The sequence below is a fragment of the Euphorbia lathyris genome, chromosome 8 (genome assembly GCF_963576675.1).
Source record: "Euphorbia lathyris chromosome 8, ddEupLath1.1, whole genome shotgun sequence".
NCBI lineage: Eukaryota > Viridiplantae > Streptophyta > Magnoliopsida > Malpighiales > Euphorbiaceae > Euphorbia > Euphorbia lathyris.
Genome location: NC_088917.1, coordinates 45,476,804 through 45,495,421, shown reverse-complemented (window position 1 = coordinate 45,495,421; position 18,618 = coordinate 45,476,804). Strand labels below are relative to the sequence as shown.

Genomic DNA, 18,618 nt, shown 5'->3' with positions numbered 1-18,618 from the left:
TAAAATGGTTAATAACTAGAGGAAAGAATATGTTATGTAGATTAAATTTACAGAATTGGATTATCCGAACAATATTCTTTCATCATCTAATATCTAAATTCAAAGCATGTGATCTTAATTTGGTATTTGGTGCAAACCTTATGACTTAAAGCTATTAAAAGCACATAAAAATATCAAAGAATACGCCTATGCCTCTCCATAAGCCTACGGCTTCCCTCACCCCTCCATATATTCTTCTCACTGCCCCCTTCTTAGGCTCCTCACCTCCTACTCCTTCCTCTTCAACCGGGTTGGTTTTATCTCCTTCCTGCAAGTAAGGAGCAAAAAAAGTCTTCCGAAGAAAAAAATGACCCGAACCAAATAATTTGCACCTATGAGATTGTATTTCTTTAAATTCTGCCAACATAATAGAAGTTGTGTCGGAAAGAATCTCATTAACAATGTAATAGAGAAAAAACATGGGATCTATGGAGTCTGATCCAAAAAACAAAGAGAAGGCAGGCCTGGAAACTCGGATCTGCCCAACCATATGAGGATTCTAAGCTGGAACCGTCGGGTCCTAGCTAGTGCTAAGGAAGTTTTGATCTTTTGTGAGTTTATCTGAGCTCACATATTGATGTTTTTTTTAAAACTTTAGTTTACAGGTCGCATATTGAGGAAATTCAAGCTAAAATTGGGTTTAATGGGGGAATGTTTGTTTTCTGGAAGACTGCAGACTAGTTCTCATTATTATCTTTCTCTATTAATCAAATTTCTCTTCTAGTTAAAGATATAGTTAATGGAAAATGGAGGCATGCCGAATTTTATGGTTGTCTTGAGAGGCTCCGACAAAGGCTTTCTTAGAATATTTTACACACCATTGCTTCTACTTCCACTCTTCATTGGGCGATCATTGGATATTCTTTTAATGACTTACTCTCTCTCATTCTAATTAAAAAAAAAAAAAGGTAGGTGGATCATCTGAAATGGTGTCTTGGAGGCTTTAAAGAGATTTTCGATGCTTGTGGGTTTTTTGAAATCATTATGATTGGGTATCTGTTCACTTAGATATGTCATAAAGGCAAACCAGATGAGGTTCAAGAAAAGTTATATCACTCGTTCGTCATGGAGGATTGGCTTGCTCGTTTTCCATGTGGCTCGTCTTACAATGCTTTTGCCCCAATGTAGGATCATTCTACGATTATTTTTACAAACCGAGGACCATGTTGTTAATTAACTCTAAATGGCATTTTCTTTTTAAAAATAAATCGATGCGTGAATTAGGCCTCAGACACGTTATTCTGAATAGTTGGGCATGCAGTTTACAGCTTCCTCTATGCTTCCTCTATTTGATCAATTAAAAATGTTGGTCGAGGGTTTATCTGTTTAGGAAAGGCGATTGAATGTCTTTTTGGAAGGAATTTAAAGCTTTCAATTCAAAGCTTGATCATTCACGCAATTGCTCTTTAGAAGCGGCAAAGACAAATGATGTGAGCGAGAGAAGCTAGCTACTTTACTGCTTTACGATTCCAAGTTTCCAGACACATCGCACTTCTGCTCGGGTCGAGGCTGCCACTCGGTCCTAAGACGGATCAAAGAAGAGTGGGGAACCTCTCGCTGGTTTTTAGAATTCAACATCAAGAACTATTTTCACACCATCGACTCATCTCAATTTTTAGGTGGAAGATCTCTGGCAGCAACGATCTATAGTTTTTTAGCTTCAGGGAGGTGATTCGAGTACTAAGTTTTTTCATTTGTTTGCAAATGGGAGATAGAATTATTTTTATGCTTCACAATGTCAAAAATAAATCTAAATGTTCTTTGAAGCCAGATAATATGTACAAGTAATCAAAATTGAAGTCAGAAGCTGTACATGGTTCATCTAAAAAATTACCCAAGAGATTCATTCCTATTTTCCGTTGCAACACTTCATCTCTTGTTCCGAGAAGTCTCAAATTAAACACCACTTCTTTATACAATAAATTCTAAATGCAAAATTTGACAAGCCTGTCTGAACTCTCTTTCATTTATGACGAAGTGCAACATGGCCAGTTCAAATAAGCAAAAGAAACGCACACCCTGAAGATCTCAGGAGTGAGACTCAGAATGCACTTTGTGGTGTTTATAAGCATGCATCATGAATAACCAGGACAGCCTTGGAATTTACTTCTACCATCCTTTGCATTGCAAATTTCTACAGCACTTGAATAGACTACATATACTGTGCCAACCACTGTTTACACATATCAAGCACTGGCAACGCATTTGCATGTAATGCCTGCAACACAGTAGGCAAAAGATATAAGAGCTCTTAAATCATCATATGCAAAAAACCAATACCAAATTCTGATTTTTCTTCCAAACCACTATGACTCACAATGTACCAGACCAACATATGAACATTGTTACTAAAGATAAATAATAACTAATCACAGACCTTACCTATCAGCTTAAAATTTTGGGTTAAATAGTTCCTTCACATGGTACTAGAGCTTTCATAGACCAAGAGGTCCACAGCTGAGTCCAGACAACCTATTTATTAATTCAATTCAACCCGAGGCGAAGTGGATCCAAGCTTGTATATTCTTCGAATTCTAAGGGCATTTGCATGCAAGGTGTGTTAAATAATAAATATTTTTCTTAAACTTTACCTATCAGTTAAAACCGTCTGTTGGATCTTAATTAATCTCATAGGATCTGGAAGGTCAAGGTGCCATGTCCTCTACAGATATTCCAACTCATAGCATCATGTAGTGCAGCCATTTTACCATGATGTCCTATTGCTTGGTTGAATACAAGCAAGGTGCAACCATGAAACTCACTCAGTATTCACTAAAAAAAATATATGAACTCCTACTTGACAAGAAGGTAAAAGGGTTCGGTTTTGCCACTATCTGAAGGTGAGCAATATATATAAAAATACTTTCTTTTATAGTTAAATTCAGTTTAATTTGGATTTGATTTGAATCAACAATTCTCAGATGGAGTAAAATTCTACTATCAGACAACCATCAGATGTTTTTTGTCCAAAGACAAGACTTGAAACCAATACTAGACTTAGGAGGAGAGGAAGAGTTTTTAGCCGCTACAACCAGAAACTTGTTGGTGATGGTGAGCAACATATACCACCATTTACAGAAATCTGAGAAACTACAAACAGCGCTCTTGGCAATAGATCACAAGACACATGCATATATAATATACAACAACAACAACAAAGTGTTAGCCCCGAAATGATTCGGGGTCGGCTAACATGAACCGTCATACGAAACCGTGAAATCAAGTCGTGTCAACGACATAAATTCTCTCCCTCCACTCCGTCCTATCCACTACCATATTTTCCTCAATCCCCAATAAACTCATATCACTCTCAATCACCCTCTTCCAAGTTTGCTTAGGCCTTCCCCTACCCCTCACCATGCATCCCCTTGCACTCTTCAATCCTTCTAACCGGCGCATCAAGCGCTCTTCGTCTTACATGGCCAAACCACCTTAGTCGGTTTTCCCTCATTTTATTCTCAATGGTTGTAACCCTTACTTGTCCTAATTATTTCATTACCCACCCGATACTTTCTCTCGTATGACCATACATCCATCGCAACATCCGCATCTCCGCCACCGACATCTTATGAATGTGAGACAGTGTTTCACTGCCCAACATGCATATATATGATATTTCCTTTAAATTTCAAAACTGCAACTACTTGATGTTTCAATTCCTTTTATGTATGTTAAAATGCATTTAACTAATGTTGCAATTGTGCTGTGAACTAAACATCAAAATGCACAAGTTCCTAAAGTAAAATGCAAATTATCAGGAAGAACCTGATGGGCAACATATTGAACATCAGCCACACTTCCACTTCGAGAAGCTATCTGGAATGCACTTTTTAGACGACCACAGACAACACAGGCCAGCACCTTCCTACAAATAGGACAAGAAAAAGAGCAGCTTTTATTGTATTTAGTAAGTAATTTTGAAGATAACAGAAAATATATCAAAGATGCAAGAACATTGTGATATTAATAACTGCTACAGAATGGCACATGAAGGCATGTGTGACACCATCTCGTACTAGGATCTATCTCTCTGGGATTGCCTCTCTTTGTCCAGCATTTGTGTGACTCAGGTTACTCTAGCTTGTGAACAGGGAATTGTGTTTGCCCTTTTTGCATTTGGCCTTTATAATACTTTGAATGTTGTTTGGGTTTCTATTTGGACATTTATTTCAGTGGCGGCCAATTATTATTGGCCCTTACACCAGTTGGGCATCATTTACATGGTGATATCCAGGAGAAAGTCATATGGAGCTCATTAGGTTTTGTTGCTCTCCTTTATATATATATATATATATATATATATATATATATATGACATAAAACTCCATAATAGGCTGAAGTATATAGGAAATTAAGAGGGTTGCCAGATTCGTGCAGAAAACAGAAAGTTACAATCATAACCAAGTCAGACCTCCAAAATCTCCTTTCAAGAGTAAGTCTACCCATTAGCGGCCGTTGTATCTAACTAAATTTCTTATTTTTTCAAAATTGATCTAAGTATAACTTAAGCACATCATAAGGTAAACAGAACAAATACCTGTGACTGCTGGTTAACATATCAATGAGACGGTCAGGGCGTTCTTTGTGTTTATTTGCATATACATTTATTGCAGCACCCAAGACCTATATAAATATTTCAGATTTTAGCAAAGTATACACATTCAATATAAGTGTGAAATGGAAGAAACCTTCTTAAGGGAAAAATGTCCACAATATAAATGAAAGCATTTCCAAAACATTTTCTGACCTAAATATTAAATTCTAAATCTAACTATAACATTTGTTGCTACTTATGAAGGAATATCAACCTTCCAATGATAATCATGAGTCATTAATATTTATATCAATTAGATGAATTTAAGTTGATCTTTTACATTAGATAAATACACATTGCATAATTTGTTTACAACAAATGTTTTCACAACTTCGTTATGTGTTTTACCAAGTTTAGAAAGAAAATGTGACGTGCGTGGAATTAAATAATGCACCCAAAAGAATAGGAATGTTAGTTCTACTTTTTTCATAGTGAAACTTAAATTACATTTATTCCAAAAAAAACCTTCAGGTATTTTCTTGTGTGCCATAAGAAATGTAATAATGTTACCTGATCCCAATCCTCATCATCAATGGTTCCTTTGATGTTTCTGAAAAATTCTGTCAACTGACTGCCTTTTTTCCTCTCAGCTAGTGATGCAGCAACACCAGCATATATATCAACAGCTGCAAGATACAACCAACAGAAGATTGTATTTTATTCAACCACTCCAGAGCTGAAATATCATGCAATAAAATCAATCATTATGCAGTCCTCACCAGGAAGATTAAATTCATAAATTACTTGGAAAGCCAAATCAAAGTTCTTCTCCACAAGTTTCTCTGCAATCTCACAACGTCTCCTGTAAACCCAAAATCATAGCAGATAAGATTTCTTGCCTTATCACATTAAGTCAAAGATTTATGTTGCACGGAAACTGAAACAGAAATTGGAACAGCCACCATAGTTATTGAAGACGCAAGGCGCAAGGAGGTCCTAGAGCCTAGGCGCAAGCCCGAGAGATGCAAGGCGCATATATATATATATATGACAACAATTAACATTTCTAAAATACAACAAATAGTTCAACAACAACAACAAAGCCTTAGTCCCGAAATGATTCGGGGTCGGCTAACATGAACCATCTTACAACAAATAGTTCATTCAAAAAAAAAATACAACAAATAGTCAAATAACAACAATCTTAATCATAAAATGCATGAAATAAATTTCAAATTAAATATTAGTATTAACTCTTTCATAATTATAATTCATAATAAAGGTTTAACTCTAAGAACTCTATTTTGCAGCAGAGCTTCCTCACAGTTCACAAACACACGCACACAAAAAAAAAACACACAGTGGAAGTGTGGAATATTCAATACTGTATGATGTGTATCTATTCTAATTGATCTTCTTTCCTTTTTCTATTTCTTTCTTTCTTATTCTGATTGATGTTCTTTCCTTTTTCTGTTTATTTCTTTCTATTCTAATTATGTTCTTTGATGTTCTTTCTTTATTATTCTAATTGATGTTGTTTCCTTTTTTCTATTTCTTTCTTTATTATTCTAATTGATGTTATTTCCTTTTTCTATTTCTTTCTTTCTTTCTTATTCTAATTGATGTTCTTTCCTTTTTCTATTAATTTCTTACTCTAATTGATGTTGTTTCCTTTTTTCTATTTCTTTCTTTATTATTCTAATTGATGTTATTTCCTTTTTCTATTTCTTTCTTATTCTAATTGATGTTCTTTCCTTTTTCTATTTCTTTCTTTTTTTTCTTATTCTAATTCGATAAACGGTGCAATTTCAAGCCTCATTAATGGAAGATGGGTTTTTTTCATGTGCAATTTCATATTCTGACCACCCTCCAACCTCCAGTATTCTGGCCACCCAGTAAGGCTTCAAATTGCACATCTGATGTTGATGAAAAAAAAACTCTTATCTTTCATCAATGAGGCTTGAAATTGCAGTCTGGTAATAGGCTTAACATTGCACTGTTTTGGAGACTTAAATCCGCTCCCCCCAATAACCATAGCCCTAAATTTGTACCTTATCCCTTCTTTTATATATGTAAAATAAGAAAACTTACATGCAAGTTATATAAAAGAACAAGAAGTTTTCTTCATTTTGAAGCTTCAAAGGAGATAATTTAGGAAGAAAAATTAGAGATCTAACGCAATGTGTGACACATGATGAACTGGTTGTCTCCTTCTAAATATGCTTCATATTTTAGAATACGTGTTTCCAAATTCTAAGAATCTTTCCAATTTTCTTAAATTATAGAAACATGACCTGGAACTTAAAGTTTCAGTTTCCAAGAGTTTTCAAAATGGAAACGTTTGCAAAACGGAAACATTTGCAAAACGTAAAACCTGTTCAAAATTAAGGGTTTCCATACAACATAGAGTCGAGACAAAAGTATGCAAAGTGATGTACAAAACTTCCTTCAAAATAAATCAGAAACTTATAGAAACAACATATGTTTTATCTTTCCCATCAATTGATAATATACTGTATGAAACCTAGAAGGATATATGCTAAAAAAAAAAAAATTGAACATAGTTCCATGAACTAATTGAGCTTTCTCCCTGAATCAGAAATCTGCCAACCTTCCATTTGATTTTCTCTTTAAAAAAAAAACTATGGCCTAACTAACAGTTAACCTATCGAACCCGAAATTATAAAGGCAGCACAAACCTGAAGGTTTCTGGATCATTTGGATTTCCAAAAAGTGAATGTTTCCACTGTGGTCCATCTGGATCATTAGAAGATTTCACAACTTCCAGCTACAAACAAAATTCATTATCAAATAGTCAGAACCCAATCATGGCAATATTTTACAATAGATTTGTTTGGGGAAAAAATACAGGGTTTTACATCAAGATACTCAACCACTAAACGTAACATAATTCTTCTGTTGTTCACGAATCAAAACTTACCTATACAACAAGACCAACTACAGAAAATATTAAACAATCGTTTTACGCTTTTTATTTATTTGTCAATATTTTAAATATGCAGTCTTCGTAGAAATACTAAGAACAGTTAAATCAGCCAGATAGTTACTCATCACTGACAAAAAGAATGCCATCTAGCAAATGATGCTTGCATGTTTGTAAACTGGCTTTGTGATTTTATTTCCCACAACTATTCTTGTGCTTCGGATTTCTGCTTCAACAGCTGGCTTAAGCCGAAAATTTATATTTTAATATATAGGTAAAAGCTCCATAGCTCCATTTTGTAAATTTGGCAACAATAAGGTACAAGTACAATGAACCAAACTCTTATTTGTTATTTAACACCGTCAGAACTAAGCTTCCCCACAAAGGCACCATGAAAGTGTACCATATGAGAACTATACATCGCAGGGCATGATATAAGTTAGACAAACAAGCATATTATTAACTCCCAAGCAAGTGCTTTAACTAGTAATCTTGCTCAAACTTTCCCAGGTTGGGGTATATCATACATAATACATTTAAATCTCACAAACTGAAGGGTCAACTTAAATTTATTCCCTCTTTTGAATAAGGGCAGCCAATTAAGCATCAAATCATAGCAGTTACACTCGCTCAATGGAAATGTTCGCCTTTGGAATGAAGATGGATGAACAAGCACTTGAGCCAGGAACTGATGAAATTCGGGGAACATGGAACCTCATTATACCTTGACCTTTTTTATCGCACAACTGAAGAGAGAGAGAGAGGACATGATACCTGGATTGATACCCTAGCAGAAAACTTCACAAGTCCTTCTTCAGTAAGCTTCCCCAATGCACTTTTTCCTCTTACTCCCTTTGTGACTACCTTAGTAGATTCGCCACCTTTATATCGAGCTGATAATCCTTCATCAAAATGTATCTATATCCACAAAGGAACATAATCAATAGAATACCAGTTACTACAATCAAAGAAAACTAGCTTGAACACACAAATTAAAGAAAGGTCTGAGAGTGACTCGAAATAGATCTTCTTAGTTAGTTTGAAGCATTAATCATCATCAACATCAAGTACACCAACTTACTCGAGTATTCCCCTCAAATGAACATGCATGCTTCCCTTTTTGGTGAAAGCTTTCCTTTGGTGTTGTGTACTTGAAATAGTAAATAATATAACTACAGAATGTTATTTCCCTAATTTATAGAGAGGAACAGTTTCGCCCATTTATATAAGCATTATTTTATAGGTCTCAAATGTTGTGTTTGTAGTAGAGATTGCTGAAATGTTTTCAACCTCGAGGGGTTAAAACTTTCGCATAATATGTGGACAAGTATAGTGAAAAGCACTTGGGTGCATGCCTAGGTGCCAACACACAAAAAGAACAAAAACACTTCTGTAGCTAGTAGCTACAGTATATCCAGTCAAGGGTCCTCATTGCATTTGAGTGAGCACTTTCCATCAGGATGCAATGAAGGCTTTGATTACGCAGCAGTCCAACACTAAACAGGCAACATCATTAAATATGGGTAAAGGATCCATGCAGCTACCCCAACACCAAACAGAAAACGGCATTGGGATCAAGGTTTTGTCGAGTAGAGTCTTATGATGTGATTTTGCTATATTATTTGAAGAGAATTCTTTAAATCGATGCCTAAAAACAAGGCTCTATACCAAGTCCTCATTAGTTCAAAAAGTGTGGTATCACACTGACAGCTTTACATTTTCATTTCCCCAAGTATCTTCCCTTGAAACCTTACACTTTCCAACCTCAAATGGGAAACAAGCAATGGTTTTATATTACTTTTCCCTAAGCATTGAGATAAAGAGTAAACTATGCATCTCATTAATTAATTAATCATTTCATTACCAAGAGAAATTGGAAATTTTTATGATTTAATCAATCTTTCTTGGGCGAAACAGAGGATATCTCAATCGGGTGAGATCCTGCTAAGAGAATTGCTAGTTTTAGGTCCTTGAGATCTTCTCTTGGAGATGCTAACTTGAATTTCTCTGGGGCGCCTTTAGCCTTCCGAGAGGTATGGCACTTTTCTTGTGGTGGTTGACAGGTTTACCAAGTATGCAACTAAAATTCCTGTCTCAACGGATTAGCTGAAGTGTCTCAGACACTTTGGCATTAAATTGCATGATTTTCTCCTAAATGGTGTAGGATTGCATTTCTGTTTCAGGAATTTCAAAGAAAAAGGTAGGCAACAAATTTTATTTTCATCTTTTTTTATAGAGACAGACCCATTTTACAGTGTTTTATGTGTATAGATAAAGAGAAGTGCTACTACTTTTTAATACAAATATCCTTATCATCCTTTAATCCCATTGCATCCAAACTTCCTTGTCTTGCTATAACTTTTTCTTTCATTGCCAAATAATTTCGATGAAATTCAATCTTATAGTTCTGCATACACAAGGGCCATTTTCAAATCTTCATAAACACCAATAAAAGGGTGTACCAGGAGTAGTAACAAATCAATTACCTTCGCATGTTCCAAATGTTTAACAGCTTCCTCTTGTGAAGAAGAATTCATAAACAACTGAATGCAGCAAAGTCCAGCAGCAACATGATCCTTCTTGATTACCTAAACAGTAGATAAACTTAAATAAACCAGGAGCCATAATTTCAATCATGCTGGCTATGAAAGAGTCAACTAAAATTCTGAAAAACCTTTCTGTGTATTCCAATAAGGTGACTGTTAACAATGCAACAGGTTAATGATTTTCCTGACTTTATCCCTCAGGTAATATAGAAGTGAACAATTTAGCAAAATGAAGGCTTGTAGTTTGAAGCATTTTCAGGAGTAAAATATCTTGCCAGCTCAAAATCAATTTCCATCACTTTCTTGACATTCATTAGATAAAGGTTCTCGGACGGAGGCACCATATATGGTGGTGCATTGGGTGGAGTAAAAAGATAGAAAAATAACTATAAATAAATAATAATCAAGAGAACAATATTAGTTGCACCATCTCATCCCCCAGATCAAAAAAGGAATCTACATCCTCGATGTGGCCTATCCAATAATCATAACCATTTAAGATAACATTCATCAATTTTCATAAGCAGTTCAAATTTTTTACCATTCAAAAGTCTGCCTTTCTTTTTCTTCTTTTGTCTTTTTTTACTCGATGTTATGTGATATAATTCGAATATTCATATACTACAGGTCCCTCTTCTTTTAAGTATTTCATCTCTGGTTCTTTCACGCTAAAACATTTTGTACTTTTCTTTAAAACTTTTGGCTTATCTGAGAGAGAGTGATAGAGAACAAACAACAAACCAAAAACCAAAGATGCAGAAATTGAACTCATTGATATCTTCTCCCAAATAGGCCAATACTAAAACAATAAATGGTAACGCCAGTGCATATCGAAAATAGGAAGAAAACAAAAGAACTGAAAGGAAAATGCAGATACTCAACCCTCTACAAGCTTACAGATGTTTTTAAAATGCAAGAAAATGCTTTTTCCACCCTACCCCTCTATACTCGGGCTCTCTGTCATGCATACATGAATAGGAAATGCACAACCAGAAAAATCAGGTTAAAATCTTCTGACCTTACAGAAGTATTATCCTCAAGAGAAAAACATACACATTATTATGCACACAAAAAGACACCTTTAGAAAAAGATCACTCTACACAAAATTTAATCCTTTTTCTATAAAGAAAAAGATCCCAAGAAGAAGAAAATAAAGAAAAGGTGACCTGCATACCTGGAACTGGTATAAATAATTAAAATGCTTATGAGTTTCACAGTAGCTGCAAATACGGGCAAGGGCTGCTGAAGTGTGCTCATTTACTACTACATCATCCTGCTTTACTGATGCCATCCTTGCAGAAAGCACTTCCTCCAGAACAGTCATTGCACCATAGCCAATGCACAAGTCACATAGGTCATCAATAGTCCCATAATCAGTAGCTAAAGGATCTGATCTTTGAGGAGACGAAGAAGAAACTACTATTCCCATTGTCGAAGGTTGAGGAGGTGGAGGAATAGCATTCGGTGGAAAGAACAATATACAGGCATCAGTATAATGACCATGCCTGAACATAAATCCAAGTAAATGCTGACGAGCATACTGCAAAGTTGAAGTAGAGAAATGGTAAAATGAAGGAACATAGGTTGTAGATATCAACAACAAATAATGCGAACAATTCCATCCTTGCAGCAATAGTTTATCATGAATCTAGAATTGCAAATTTACAAGGGATTTTTCTTTTTGAAATTGCGGGTCAAAAAATTGCATCACAGAGAAACATTACTCAAGGGATTGAGCATGATTATATCTTAAAAAATCAAATTAAATTCCCATGTATCAGCATTGAGACGCAGTAAACGGCTTACATCTTGTAAGTAATTCACGCACTCCATGTAACGAATGTTGTCCAGATTGCTCCGAGGTCCATCGTCAAACTCAGAGTTATATGCTGTATTATTGTTTGTGGACTCTTGAGAACGCCTGGATCGCTCTGAACGGGGAAATGTGGATGGCATGTAGAGAACATTGAGATATGAATCAGCAGAAAGCGAATCATCCAAAATAGTTGGTGCACTTTTTGCCAAATGTTCATACCTGAGGTCCAAGTAATTGTAGATTGTTTGTTCATCATAAAAAAAATATATGGAACTTGAATTGCAGCAGAGAAAAGAACAGAGTCCTTGGTAGCTTGTAAATACTAAGAAAGATAACATGTGTAACATAGGTCATCCTAGTTATACCAGCACAGCAATTTATACAAAAACAAATACACTACAAATTTCATAACAAGGAATGCTACATTGTTTATCCAATTGGTAAACATTATTTAACATGAAACTTAATCTTGCAGATAGATAAAATAGCATTACACAAGCATCTGACTTGCAACAATTGAGTACAACCAGCGCCACAAGCTTTAATACCTATTTCTGTGCTCATAGAAGGTAGAGAATAAGCATAAGAATGTGAATTACAGATACAAGTACATAGTATAGTCACAAGCCATGAACCAACAATAATAACTCATAAGAAGATGAGAAGGTCATCCATTAACAAAAATTATAATTACGAATGATGAAAGGATATGAATCTTCTTCTTTCAACACCAAAACAAGTATCTAAACCAAATCTCAATGTGCACCAATTGAGCAGGTAACAAACTATTATAAAGAGAACATCATTAGAGACCACAAGTATTAATGTTAAAAAATTCACCATAAGAGCATTCTATCATAAACTAAAAATGGTTCACCATTAGATTTTGCATTTTCCCCTATTGCAGCTATAATGGCCACAATATTTCATGTTGATACAATAAGAAACAATAGAATATTTAATTAACCTGACAACTGGGATTAGGTTCTCAATAAGTAAAATGAAGAAACAAAATAGGAGAATCTCGATACAGTGTTATTATGGACAACAGTCATCATCAGACATTATCTTAATTTATATTAATTTGTCTAGTTCCGGTATTTTACTCAACTTCACCAAAAATAAAAATTCTTAATCTCAAGTCACAACAGTCCTTTTAGGTATCCTGATCACAAAATCGAATAGACATGTGAAAGGTTGGCTTGCATCGACATCTAAAAATTCCTAATCCAGGTCTGGCCCAGCAACCTAGGCTGACCTTCTTAATGCCCAAGCCTAGTCTAGCCAAGAGAATCAACCCAGCCCACCCAAACGATAATTTAATTGTTTTATGTGATTTTTTTTAATATTTACCTGAAAAATTAAAATTCAAACAGGTATACAACAACAACAAAGCCTTAGTCCCGAAATGATTCGGGGTCGGCTAACATGAACCGTCATACGAAACCATGAAATCAAGTCGTGTCAGCGACATAAATTATCTCCCTCCACTCCGTCCTATCCACTGCCATATTTTCCTCAATCCCCAATAATCTCATATCACTCTCAAACAGGTATAAGATCAAAAAATAACCTAAATGAGATGCAAAATATAACCCAAATGGATAGGGAAAAAAAAGATGATATTTTAATTTTTGATAAGACATTATAACAATCTTTGTGCTGTATGTATATGTATATATATATATATATATATATACACACACACATACACACATATATACACACACACACACACATATGTGTGTGTGTGTGTGTGTGTATATATGTATTTATCCATATATAAGTATGTATTTATTCATATACGGGCTGGCTGGGCATGGGATCTATATTCAATGTCAACCCCAGTCCACTGAGTAGTGGGGATTAACCAAGCTTGGGCAAGCTTATGACACAAAATGTGTGTCCAACCTAGCATTCTGGGACCCGTCAATAGGGCTAAAAGAAAAATTAACTATAAGTCTCCTAATTTTCCATTGCCAAGTAAAAGTTAGGATAAGTCACATCAGCATAAATAATAATGTAAAACATAGATTAGAAGAAAGAGAAAGAACAGTTCTTCAACCATCCAAAGTTTGCATTAAGAAAAGATTAGAAACAATAAATATAGATGGTATAAGATAAAAAGTAGATAGACTCAAGACAAATAAAAACTAGTATGAAACATTCAGAAAACAGTTCAAAGAATCTGTAAGACACAGTTAACCAAATTCTAACTTAACAGAAATACTCGCACTCGCACGTAGATTTCAAAAAAGCAATCTACCATTCCAAAGAACTCCAAAACCATCTTTAAGCCAAAAATCACATTAAAATGCGCTAAAATTCCAACTGATTAGAAACATAGACACGAGATAGAGTTGCATCCTCTCTTACATAGAACGGACAGTTGACACATCCACTGGGGGACCCCCTTCGATGGTATTAATAATCTCCAAAATAGCAGGTGCTGCATCCCCCTTGTACAATTGAAGAGCTTGCCTGTAACACTCATACGAAGAATGAACAATGATAACACCATGATATGCATGAGAAATGAGAACCATATTTGTTAACAAACAAAGCTACAGTAGACACATTTATTTAACATACTTGAACTTCACACGAGCTTGCGCATAGTGCTCCATCCTTATCAAAGCATGCCCCCATGCCTTCCAGACTGGGAAAACCTCAATCTGACAAAGGAACCAAAACTTTGTAAATTCAGCATAAGCAGAATGTTACAGGAACATGACCTAGAGTCCCCTACATCTGATGCTTACCTTACACTTCTTGCAAGTGTAGACAGCCATACTGTACCGTTCCTCATAAATCAATCTGTCACGCAGATGGGCAGATGACTCTTTATCAGCAATATCATCAAGAGAAGCAGCAATTCCTGATCCCAAAAGGCTCTGAAGCAACTCAGCACGTCCAAGCCAAATGTCAGCCACTGACAAGGTTTCAGATAATTCATCTGTGGACTGACTACCCACACTAGAGCTACCAGCATCTGAAGATGCATCATCAACTTCCTTGCTTCTTTCAGAACTCGAAAAATCAGTCCCACCAACAAGTTTCCTCAGCAGGGATTTAGAATAAAGTAGCCCCTGTGCATATAATATAAATGTCAATACAGACCTGCTTCACAACCATGTCATATCTAAATAGAATGAATGATAATACCCTCAATTTAAACTACTTTCATCTTACACTCTTTAACCATGAAGAAGAAGCATTCTATTACCATCTTATAAGGACTTGCTCGTCCAACACATATACCTGTACAAATGTCTCTGTTGCATGATATGCCCGGCCAATTGTTTCCATTGATGCATTCTCAGGTAGCTGTTGTGAGCTCAACACATTCTTCATTTGATTTAAACATAAATCAAGAGCGCTTTTGGCAGACACCAATTCATCAGAACACAATGAAAGTAGAGCCTTGAAACAAAAAGCCAAAAACTTCAGTTGAAAGAAGCATACTGGAAGGGAAAAAAAAGTTAATGCAAGTAAACCAACTATATAAATTCTCAGATCATTGAAAACATGTGCAAATCACATGGAAGTGATAGCAACCAGTGTTAGCTCCAAGAATACCATCCAAAATATTGAAGTGCAGATCACATCTGCTGACAGCAACCAGTGTAAGCTAGAGGAACACAAGCCAAAACATCCCAGTACAAATCATACCGTTATGACAGCAGTCAATGTACACACCAACTGTATAATCCAAAATACTACAGTACAAGTTTGCAATTAAATCTTCAGATACTTTTGCAAAACAAGAACAATTTTGCATTCAGGAACCATAATTACCTGATTTTGTAATTCTTTTATCATGTCAATTTTTAATACCATGATATATTTTTTTTAAATGAACCCTACTAATTGTGATGGGTTCTACTTTTGGCTAGAGAGCTAAGACATTCTTCCACATTCAACTATAAGCAATTCCGCCCCATAAAACTGGTTAGCTTCTATAAATTCTTGACATGACTATGTGGAAATTGAAACTTATTCATGTTACATGGCATATCTTCATTGCAGATGGTATTCTCAGTATCCAGTAGCATACCTTAAAAAGAATAATGTCAGGTGCACTTTCATATCTATGTGCAGCACGGACAGCTTCATCCTTACTAGCATCACCAGTTAGCATCCACTCCTCGGAAATGGAAACAGAAGGGAGCCGCTCCTGTCCTTCTACAGAATATAATGAAACCCGATCCTCTTGGATTCCAGCCATTGCCTCCCTAGCAACCCTTTCCGATGACGGCAGCCCAGAATTCTTTCTTTTTCGTTGTACATCTTTAGTAGCATTTTTCTCTCCACTATTTCGTGGGGCCCAAGAAAAAGCTCTCCGGGCCTCTTTTTGTAAGTTACTTAAACTGCTACTGAAAGATAACTTTGCAGGTGCACCAGTTTTCATTTTTGGTTTTGGTCTTGTTCCAGATACAGAAATCCGCGGTTCTCTTGAGGGAGAACTTATATTGACAGCAATAGCTTTAGCAGCATATGAAATCAAGACACTATTGTCTCTCAATGTAGAAAATCCTTTGAGGATCTTTCAACCAAAAAAGAGAAACCTAAGGTTGTCAGCAATGCAAAATACAGAAAATCTTAACTTATCTTAAAGATAGACAAGGAACAGTAAACATCAGGACTTTCACGAATTGTATAATTATACTCACAGTTGCATGTCTACAACAACAACAACAAAGCCTTAGTCCCGAAAAATAAAAAATAAACTGGAAATGAGACAGATAACGTAAAATAAGATATGATACCAGCAAAGCAGATTGCAGCTGTTTCCTCATCAGTAGAACCTCTAAAATTAGATGTGGATGCTCATGCAGAGAAGAGCATCTCTGCTGCCATGGCAATGGCAAAGCTGCAAGAACACGGAGTCCTAAAGCCCACGAATTAAGCCGAGTAACTTCAACTTCAGACAGATTCCCATTTCTTCGTTTCAGGAAAAAATGAACCTTCAGAAATTAGCAAAATAAAACAGTGAACACAAAACATTCCAATTTAAGAGTAATGTAATTTACCAAATTATATCTGAAAAGGGGGAGATTATAAGTTACAAGAAGTTGTTTCGACCGTAGGTTTGGTAATAGTTGCATTGCACCCATTGCAACTGGTAGAGCATCATCCGAGTCACGTAGAGAGGAAAGAAAGCGTGAAGCTTCAGCAGGACCCCCGCCATTTAGAGGGTCTGCATTCAGAAGCTTCACAAGTTGCCGACCCTGCAGCTCTCTCCGCAAATCTATTGATAACCCTGCACTCTCAGCCACTTCTAGAGCTGCAGAAACTGCACCTTTCTCAGCTAACCTAAGTGCTAATCCCTCAGGATCGACCTTACACTCTGCTTCAACCTGAAGCATAGGTCATTACACCAACTATACAATCAGAAATTTAAAGGGAGAAAAGAAGAAAATCATATAAGCATGATTCAAGTTTCTCTTAAGCTTTTGCATTTCATAAAGAAAAAGTTACAACCTCTTGCCAGCTACTGTAATGATCATCTGCACTCAATATATGGTTGTATCTCTGCAAAGCTTGTCTCATTTGTAAGACCTGATCACCCAATGAACAGTGTCATTGAACAACAAATATGAACATAAAACAAGATGATATTTATGACAAAAAAAAGACAAGCCATAGCATATAGAAGGAAACAGACAAATCTCAGCATATGTTATTGTAGATGAAACAAATTAAGTGCAAAACAAGTACCTCGTTCTTAATTGGGTCATTCTCTAGGAGGTGGCAGCTGCACATGGTAAGTACATCTAGCGCAGCATCAAGTTCCCATCTATGCATATATCTAGAAAAAAATTCTAACATATAAGCAATATAAACATAGCATGTAGAAACTAATTCTCTGAAGTATCATGTGCACATAAAGGATGCCATTGGTACCGCCGATTAGAAGAGAAAAACATTGTTATACAATGAACTTTTGGTGATCAGGGTATATAAGAACTCAAGAAAAACAAAACTCGTAGACAATATTATTCAAGGGAGATTATTTCCCTATGAGCCTCAAACGTAAAATAAAATGGACACCGTGACTTTTTGTTTCTAGGTTTCTCCATGTCACCCTTTCGACTTTTAGATTTTTAAGATCTAAAAATGATTCCCTACTTCCCAGATGAAGATTAAGTAGGATCCACATTATTGCTAATTATCTAAGTTTCTAATTTCTGTGCCATCCATTGGTTGTTACTTTGTTAGGGCATCCATTATACCATACTCATTCACTGGAATACCTAGAAGCTGTATTAATTCTATACCAGCAAACTTGTACCCATGACTATAAGCCAAAGAAAGATTGCACCAAACAGGCCCACAATTCCAACCAAGGTCAGATCCTTCAAGGAAGATAGGTTAGTGGCTTAGATTCTTCAAAATATAGTCCTTGTGTGGTTTTTTCTCTTAATTTTTAATGGTAACTACCAAAGTTATTTGTGACAAAAAAGAAGGATATAATCATGAGAGATCACGCACTTGAGGGCAAGCTTAGCAGCCAAATGTTTATTCTTAAAACGCAAGCAATACTGCCAACTATTGCTCCAAATGCTTTGGCCTCCGTAACTTTGAGGTTGTCCAGACAATGGGTGGTTTTCTTCACCACGTTCAATCAGTAGTTGGAGTAACTGGTCTGAGGCCCCTTCACGCAGAAAACGATCCGAGATTGCAAGAGCATCCATTAGCTTTCCTTCCCCAATCAATCTACATCAAAATTTTGTC

General features: G+C 35.8%; 1 protein-coding gene across 3 annotated transcripts in view; it reads right to left on the bottom strand.

Annotated features, from left to right (window-relative positions):
• Positions 1–1,814: 1,814 nt before the first annotated feature.
• The window catches only part of LOC136203714 (uncharacterized), a 36,527-nt gene continuing 19,723 nt past the window's right edge, over positions 1,815–18,618 (bottom strand). For all 3 annotated transcript variants that reach the window (XM_065994925.1, XM_065994926.1, XM_065994927.1), the window contains 20 exons: positions 18,376–18,600; positions 17,602–17,692; positions 17,365–17,442; positions 16,950–17,240; positions 16,650–16,847; positions 15,938–16,426; positions 15,142–15,303; positions 14,643–14,969; positions 14,473–14,555; positions 14,257–14,361; positions 11,871–12,099; positions 11,239–11,604; positions 10,004–10,105; positions 8,292–8,435; positions 7,273–7,361; positions 5,353–5,435; positions 5,144–5,259; positions 4,577–4,662; positions 3,805–3,904; positions 1,815–2,257 (listed from right to left, as the gene is read on the bottom strand). In XM_065994925.1, coding sequence (XP_065850997.1) covers positions 2,192–2,257; positions 3,805–3,904; positions 4,577–4,662; positions 5,144–5,259; positions 5,353–5,435; positions 7,273–7,361; positions 8,292–8,435; positions 10,004–10,105; positions 11,239–11,604; positions 11,871–12,099; positions 14,257–14,361; positions 14,473–14,555; positions 14,643–14,969; positions 15,142–15,303; positions 15,938–16,426; positions 16,650–16,847; positions 16,950–17,240; positions 17,365–17,442; positions 17,602–17,692; positions 18,376–18,600 — 3,430 coding nt within the window. In that variant the 3' untranslated portion in view covers positions 1,815–2,191. The remainder of the gene's footprint in view (positions 2,258–3,804; positions 3,905–4,576; positions 4,663–5,143; positions 5,260–5,352; positions 5,436–7,272; positions 7,362–8,291; positions 8,436–10,003; positions 10,106–11,238; positions 11,605–11,870; positions 12,100–14,256; positions 14,362–14,472; positions 14,556–14,642; positions 14,970–15,141; positions 15,304–15,937; positions 16,427–16,649; positions 16,848–16,949; positions 17,241–17,364; positions 17,443–17,601; positions 17,693–18,375; positions 18,601–18,618) is intronic.